Below are 7,471 nucleotides of genomic sequence, written 5' to 3'. Positions count from 1 at the left end.
AGAGTGGAAAATTTAAGGGGGTCTGAATACTTTCCGTACCCACTGTATGTTGGGCATACAAAAAAGATGTTTCACCATCTATTCTTGGTTACAGGCATCACATCAACCATTAGGATGCTTCCCAAATGAGGAACAAAGAGGAATTTAATTAAGTGTGTCCCAGTCTGATCCTACTAAATACAGTCTCTTCACCCCTATGTTTAAAAGCAATGTTCCCCAGAGAAAGACAGGGATTTCTTTTGACATAGTAGTTTTAAGCGGAATTTATGGATGTAACAATGTATTGTAGTGCCTGACACAGGTTTGCCAAATTAATCCGGATCCAATGTGGTTATATCGTTTATAGAAGAGTGACGATTCTTGATGCAGTGTCGTCTGAGGGATCGGAGAGCACGGTCATCCAGCTTAGGTTTGCACCCTGGCTCTTTATGCACTGAAATCCCTCAAGATTCCTTAATTCTTTTAATCATGTTATACACCATAGAGGGTGACATATTACTTTCTCTATTATCTTTTTGCTCTGGTTGTATTTATTATTCCTCAACGGCCTTTATCCCGTGGTCAAATTCTAACTAGTTAATAAAGCAAGTTAAATTGAAACGAATGGTGTAGATGTAAGAGCTAATATTCATGCACTGCAGCTATGTGTAATATTTTATTACACAACAATCCTTGTTGTTCAGTGTTTGTTTTGTATGTGGAACAGTGCTCACCTTGTGGTGCAAGGCACATTTTGTGAAATCTGGCATCAAAGTGAATCTAATCTTATAATATGGGTATACTGCGTGTGTGCGTGCATGCAAACAAGAGGTATGAAGTCATAAATAGAATTTTTCACTCTGGTCTTTGATTTTATTTTTTTTTATTTAACAAAGCAATCATTAACACTTGACATGTTAGAAAAGATACACTTTAGACCAGTGGTTCCCAAACTGGGGGGCAGGACCCCTAAGGGGCCCCAAAGTTAAGTTGGAGGTGGGGATGGGATGGGGACCTCAAAAATAATTTTACCCCAAAAGGAGGGCCCAGCAGAAAAGGTTTGGGAACCACTGCTTTACCCCTTCCAACTGGGCTCTTAATGGCAGAATAACCAAGCAGCTAGATATTTAAACAGATTTTTGAGGTTTGTTGAATTGTTCTTCAGGCCATTAGATGCTACAACAAAAAATGTTTAAAATGACTAGAAAAAAATTTATTCAAAAAGGAAAATAACTGTTAGTTAGAGCCCAAGCTGTTTCTCTCCATGAAATGTTCAGATCCTTGTAGTTAAATTCACTTCTTCTACAGTATGTGGCTTGGTGGTGATTCTGACAAATGCAGTCTCATTTAAAATGTATTGTAAAAAGTCTGTTCAGGAGGTGTTCCTGCTTAACTGCAAAAAATGAAACCAATGCCATTTCAAAACACTGCTGTGCTCCCAAAGAGCTTTCATCAGTGTCCTTTGGTCTAAATCTGGTCTTGACATCCAGTTGTCCGTCACTTCTTCTTGTTCTCTTTGCAGGCAACCACATATCGCTGAGCAACATTGAGAGGAGGGGAGTAACCGTCAGCGTATGACGTATCCTCAAACAACACTGAGTAGTCGTCCTGAGGCTGCAAACACACACATGCTGAGGTTAAAGGCTGCAGTGGACTGTACCGCAGTCAGTCTCCCTAAATATTTTTAGCAAGGAGCAGCTTTAGATCAAAAGCTTTGAGCACCGACAAATGCCGGACTCCGAAAAGAATGGTCTTTAATTGTATTTAGGATGTATTGGTATTTGGTCTGGCTACAGATGGATTCAGCACAGACTGAGCTGTGTCACAGGGACGGTCATGTCTCCTCAGTGGTGGTTTATCATCTGATCATTCATCACAGAAACAGACAACAAGAGATCGAGACCTGTGCAGGGCCTGTATTTATCTCTGAGTGATCAGTCGTAACTGGACGAAAAAATTGGACACATTTTAGGTCCTACTTTAAGGTCTAGCATCTTTTAAACTAGGTAAGGACTTGTACACCTGTTGACAACTAGCACAGCTCCACATGTGCTGTAATCTGTTAGGTGCAGCAGGAGGCGACAATGAGCTTAATAAACATTATTCCGGAAATAAACAATGGCCATGTGAACTTAGAGCAACAGGGAAAATGTAGTTTTGCAACAGTGACTATTTGGATGTGTTATCTAATTTCAGAAGTAATAAATCAAACGTTAACTGCTTTTACTGTGTCTAAGATAAGCTTCAGAATCTTTCATTTCCACAAACTGCTCCAGGCGAGGTGTGGTTTGTTTATTTAATTACCTGGTACCATGGTAGGCCTGTAATATCTGAGACTTGTTCATAGTGTTCTGGTGTGTTTCCAAACATTGACTGACTTCACACTGACCTTTCTGCAACTGACATGACACACTAGTTAAATCGGCTACAATGTTTTTATACTAATAATTACTAAGGTTAAGAAAGTATTTATACATTGCAATATGGATAAAGTTATTTGTTGGAATAAAGAACATTTCCAGTGTCCTGCTCACCCTTATGCACACCACCTCATTTACATTATTGCTGCTGTGTACTTTGCCAGCCATTGATAACTGCTGTATGCTGATTATGTAGTGCTCACATTCTCCCCTGCTGAGAGATGCGATTCATAAACAGCCCCTCCCTCCTCAAATGTGCTCTTAAAGGAAACGTCTCAGATGGCTAATGGCCGCCATGCTGACACCTTAACTGCAAATTTTAAACCTGCTTTCCTCTGACCTTAAATATCAGCTCCAATGGTGGTAAACCAGGTACTGGGGGTATTTGTATAAATTTCCATTCTCTCTTACCATACTTTGCACCCCTGAACAGGAACAGCTTCGACCAATCAGCCATAACATTATGACCACCTGCCTAATACTGTGTACAGAGGAATCCATGTAGTAGTTGGTTGGCACTCGTGTCACTCTGCAGCTCATAAACCAGTTTGTGTGAATCTGTCTGCTATCATATTTATACGGTTTGAAAGGGCACAAACTTAGTGATAAGCATATGTTGAAGGAGTGAAAACTGTGGTCATGAGGACAAGTTAGAAGTGATTTTTTTTAGACAAATTCAACAGCCTCCCCACTCTACGTGTGATATCACCGCTATAGTTGCTGAATGTTTGTCTTCATAGAGACCAATGTACGGTATTTCTCATTTTCACCCATTTTAACAAAGATTCAAACAAATTTTATTCTTTTGAAAAGTACAAAAGGAATGTAAAAATTTAACACACAGTAGATCAACCTCATCAGCAGATCAATCTCAGTGAGCCTTAGGTGTCCATGAGTGGTTCACTGTTTGTCCTTCCTTAGACCACTGTTGGTAGGTACTGCAGACTGGGAACACCAAACAAGACCTGCAGTCTGGGAGGAGCTCTGACACAGTCGTCAACCATCACAGTTTGGCCCTTGTCAAAGTCACTCAGATCCTTATGCCTTGCATTTGCCTGTTTCCAAGACATCAACATCAAGGACTAACAGTTCACTTGCTGCCTAATATTCCCCCCACACTGACAGGTGCCACTGCCACTGTAATGAGATAGTCGGTGTTATTCACATCACCTGTCAGTGGTCATAATGTTACGGCTGATCAGTGTAAATACATATTGCATGACACCAAATGCACAACTTCCAGAGTTGCCACTTTTCTTCTGGTGCAACACACTAATTCGTCTCCTAATATAAATAAGAACCCACAGGGTTTCACAGTTTAGTGCCAAAACAAAATCTGCCACAAAACCTTAGTAATAAATATCCCATTAAATCTGTGATCTGCATTGGCCATAAATATCCTAATAGGAACGCTGTTGTTTGTCAGACTTTTCAGTTAGACAGCAACATTCCTGAACTAATGTACATCCTAACCACAATTATCTTCCCTTACATCCTGTTTTTGTTTTGGCCTAATAGACAACTTCATGCACAGTTGGGTCAATCACTGGCCTCTGTGATGCTGTCTGACTTAGCTGCTCAGACGTTACATCAGTACAGCTCCATTTGGGTGTTACAGATATAAAAAGTACTGCTGAGCTGTGAGGAGAGTCTCACCCTGTGTGGTGGGGTGTGGATGAGAGCCCGGTAAAAGCAGGTGGTCTGGGGGTAGAGGGCAAGCACCAGCTGGTCCTTACTGAACAGGGCCTCTGGGTCTGTCTCTGGGTTGGCTTTCCACTGAGGCAAGGGAATGATCCGCCGCCTGCTCAGAGTGTGTCGCCTGATCACACAAACACACAACTGTCAGATACAGAACAAGTGTTTGGAAAACATTATCTGTTTAGTTTCTGAGTGTGGGAGAGAGGAGTCTGATGTTAGTGTAACTTTCTTGACAACAAATCCATGTGCAGACACAAAGCAACACTGACTGTATCCCACAGTGTTGTGTGCATCAAAGCCTGATATATCTTATTCCTCTCTGCCACAGGTCTCCATTGTTGTCCAAAATCTATTAAAAACAAGAGTGACCACACTGTTACAGTGGGTGACATGTTGCTTCATTACCACGAACACACACACTGTAGTTTGTTTGGACTCAATCAACAGACACTGTCCTGTAACCCAAATATTCACTAAAGCACCAAACTCCTGTGAAAATAGTCCCCAACTAAGGCACTGTTTTAGCAAAGGACAGATTTAAAAAAAAAAAGAAACTATATGCAGTTGAAGTCAGTACTTTACATGCACCTTAGCCAAATACATTTAAACTCCCTGTCTTGGGTCAGTTAGGATCACTACTTTAGTTTAACAATGTGAAATGTCAGAATAATAATAGAGAAAAAGATTCAGATTTCCTGCTTTATCCAGTATAATTAATCACAGCTCTCTAAAGATATAACCCAGGACATCACTGGAAAGATGCCTGCACTCACCCCGAGCTTCTACTGACTTACACCACTGACGTTATCTTTGATGCAGATGCTGCTTATTTACTCAATATTTTTGCCTGTCTAGCTAAAAACAATATCTTTAGTCTCTGATCTTGGCCCTTTGGACAAACATGATTTGAACCTGGTATTAAATAGACAATTCAGGAAAATACGAAACATTTTCTCTATCTGCACACAGCCGATCAGTATCAGTGTCTGTCAGTCAATACCGAAATGTCAAATATAAATCTGAGGTTGTTCAGAAACAAACAAGAGACGGTAAATGTGTCATATTAAAAAGAACTCACTCTTTGCCCTCTTCATCAATGTCGTCCACTTCGTACCTGGAGGGAGAGGTGAAGAAAAGTCAGACCTGTTTGAGGACAGAAGTCCACGTGTTCCTCGTACTCTGCTCAGCTGGGATTTCACACCCTGAAGATCAAATCCTGATATTTGCAGTGGGGGGCAAAATTATGATGATGATGTGTTTGTGAACTGTGTGACGTTCTCACTTGTTGGTGGAGTGATTGTAGCTGACCACCTCAGCCAGGATCCACTGCTCATCTCCATCCACAGCTTTTACCCTCGCTGCCACTTTGTCGCCCTGTTTGGCCACATAGTCGCTGCTGGCTGGCGTTGCCCCACACAGGGGAGGTGGGCTGAGGGTCGTGAACACAGAGGACGTTACATTGTACAAGTACTTCAGCTGTTTGTATACAAGTTATTTTAACATTTTATCATTTTATTTGGAGCACCAGCTACCTCTCTCCCGGCTTTCCAATCCACAGAGGAAGTGTCATGGCTGACTGTTGGAGGAGTGTCATTAGGACGCCGCGTCTCATCGTCTTCCTGGGAGGGTCGCTGTCGCTGTAAACCCCTGCCATCTTAGCAGCTGCAAAAGAAAAGAAAAACTAAATGTGTGTGAGAAAATTTGACTTGTTTCTGTTGCACATCTTGAGGAGCAGTGGTTGAATTTTATCAGCATATGTTTTCTTCACACACATACCTATTCTCCTCTCCTCCAACAAAGACTTGATCTCCGCAATTTTGTCAAGAGCATGACGTAAGATGCTGTGAAAATAAAATCAATGAGTGAACACGTGATTTTCTTTCAGTGCCTGCCACATTTTGAAATGTTGTGGATAATAATCAAAATATGGATGATTTGTGACTATTAAAAGCTCTATCTGGACTGGATTATAAGAATTGTTCAAATAATACCATCAACTTAAAAAGGTCGTACTGAAAATCAGTGTAGTCTACTAATGCTGATCCTTTAGCAGCAAAACATAACTCTTTATTTTTTATTTAAACTATTTTAGTTAATTTTTTTTATACGTTTACCCTGATACTTAAGTGGGATTTAAAGAATGTCAGTAAAATGAAAGAAAGTTCATTTCTGGCCTCTCACCTACACTCTGCCTCAGCATCTGCTTTGGCTGTCGTGTACAGTCCCCTCAGCTTAGTCCTGTAGTATGGAGAAGCTGGAGAAGACAGAGGTTTGAGTGAAACATGATGTGCATGTGTGTTTGGGGGGGACTTTCTGCCTTCTTCACATAGTGTTCGAAATGAAAACAGCTTTATTGATGTGGAGACTGACTTTTGTTTTCCGTCTGCATCCTCTCATGTGTTTTCTGAATGTTGAGCAGATTGTGTTCACTGCGTGACCTCTCCTCCTGAAAAGAGCACAGGGATATCTGGACTCATTCAACTTCAATTGGCTGACACAGCATTAATGACATGAAATAACATAACTGCACAACCCAAGTCTATAGTATTTCAGAGGCACCAGAAGATACCACATTATGTATAGTTAAAGGCTAATGCCTCTAAATTACCTGGGTCTGTTTGATGAGCTGATGGAGCTCTGTGAGCAGCTCGGCAATCTTGGTATCAGCTGACATGCCCCTACCTTTAAGATTTTGACATTCAGACATCTCGTTATAACATATTGACAACCCCGTTAATAAATGTGACACTTTAAAGGCACGGGGCATTGTTTTGTGTAATAATATTACCATCGTATGAAAATGGTGCATTGCTTAAAAGCCGAATTGATAAATGGATCCAAGTGGTCTGGATTCTTGCTCTACTAATATATTATTTTCCTTAATAATAAGACAACTCTGAATTGAAATATTCTGAATGAAAAGACGATCGTGTTGAGATTACAGCGGTTATTATATTTTGGGATTAGATGGTTGAAAATGCATAACAATGTTTTGGTAATGTTGGTGGAAATACTAACGTTGTTTTAGTAACGTTAATGAAAATAAATGAGTCTTTGTAAGTTAAGGCAGTAACAATAGCTACTACTAACACTAGTTGCCAGGGTTAGCAACTGGTTTGTTTCGCTAATGTTATTTTAGCTAATCTGTGACATTTGTACTCATGCAATAAAAACATTAGTAATATACATTTCCACTTTGATATCTCAGCACACATACTTTCGCCTTCCCTTAATACAATCTATAGAACTTCTTACCGTGTTAGTTATATTGTTTATTTACAGATGCCTTGCTAATGCTAACTACGCACATTAGCTTCTTATTTGATGTTACTGAGAAGTCAGTAAACCAGCCTTAATGTGCACACCGCCACATA

At 40.4% G+C, this 7,471-nt stretch overlaps 1 protein-coding gene across 2 annotated transcripts; it reads right to left on the bottom strand.

The window, feature by feature from the left end:
- Positions 1–846: 846 nt before the first annotated feature.
- sgf29 (SAGA complex associated factor 29) lies at positions 847–7,471 on the bottom strand. 2 transcript variants are annotated; one of them, XM_020613263.1, is made up of 10 exons: positions 7,353–7,467; positions 6,706–6,779; positions 6,468–6,543; positions 6,279–6,351; positions 5,874–5,938; positions 5,630–5,759; positions 5,380–5,526; positions 5,176–5,211; positions 4,056–4,218; positions 847–1,593 (listed from the first exon to the last, which is right to left on the bottom strand). In XM_020613263.1, the coding sequence occupies exons 2-10, from the start codon at positions 6,769–6,771 to the stop codon at positions 1,477–1,479; spliced, it is 873 nt and encodes a 290-aa protein (XP_020468919.1). In that variant the 5' UTR covers positions 6,772–6,779; positions 7,353–7,467; the 3' UTR covers positions 847–1,476. The 2 variants fall into 2 exon arrangements, with proteins under 2 accessions (XP_020468919.1, XP_020468917.1); XM_020613261.1 differs by lacking the exon at positions 847–1,593 and adding an exon at positions 1,600–3,454 and having other exon boundaries at positions 7,353–7,471.

The sequence above is a fragment of the Monopterus albus genome, unplaced genomic scaffold (genome assembly GCF_001952655.1).
Source record: "Monopterus albus unplaced genomic scaffold, M_albus_1.0 scaffold131.1, whole genome shotgun sequence".
Classification (NCBI taxonomy): Eukaryota; Metazoa; Chordata; class Actinopteri; order Synbranchiformes; family Synbranchidae; genus Monopterus; species Monopterus albus.
Note: the sequence above shows the minus strand (reverse complement) of the source record. Positions and strands in the feature narration are given on the sequence as shown.

Excerpts from the sequence above, each read along its gene's own strand:
- sgf29 (XM_020613261.1), bottom strand. The coding sequence starts at position 6,771 with ATGTCAGCTGATACCAAGATTGCCGAGCTGCTCACAGAGCTCCATCAG. Across the intron at positions 6,544-6,705 it reads AGCTCATCAAACAGACCCAG|GAGGAGAGGTCACGCAGTGA; the intron begins GTAATTTAGAGG and ends TGCTCTTTTCAG. Across the intron at positions 5,760-5,873 it reads GTTGGAGGAGAGGAGAATAG|CTGCTAAGATGGCAGGGGTT; the intron begins GTATGTGTGTGA and ends TTTCTTTTGCAG.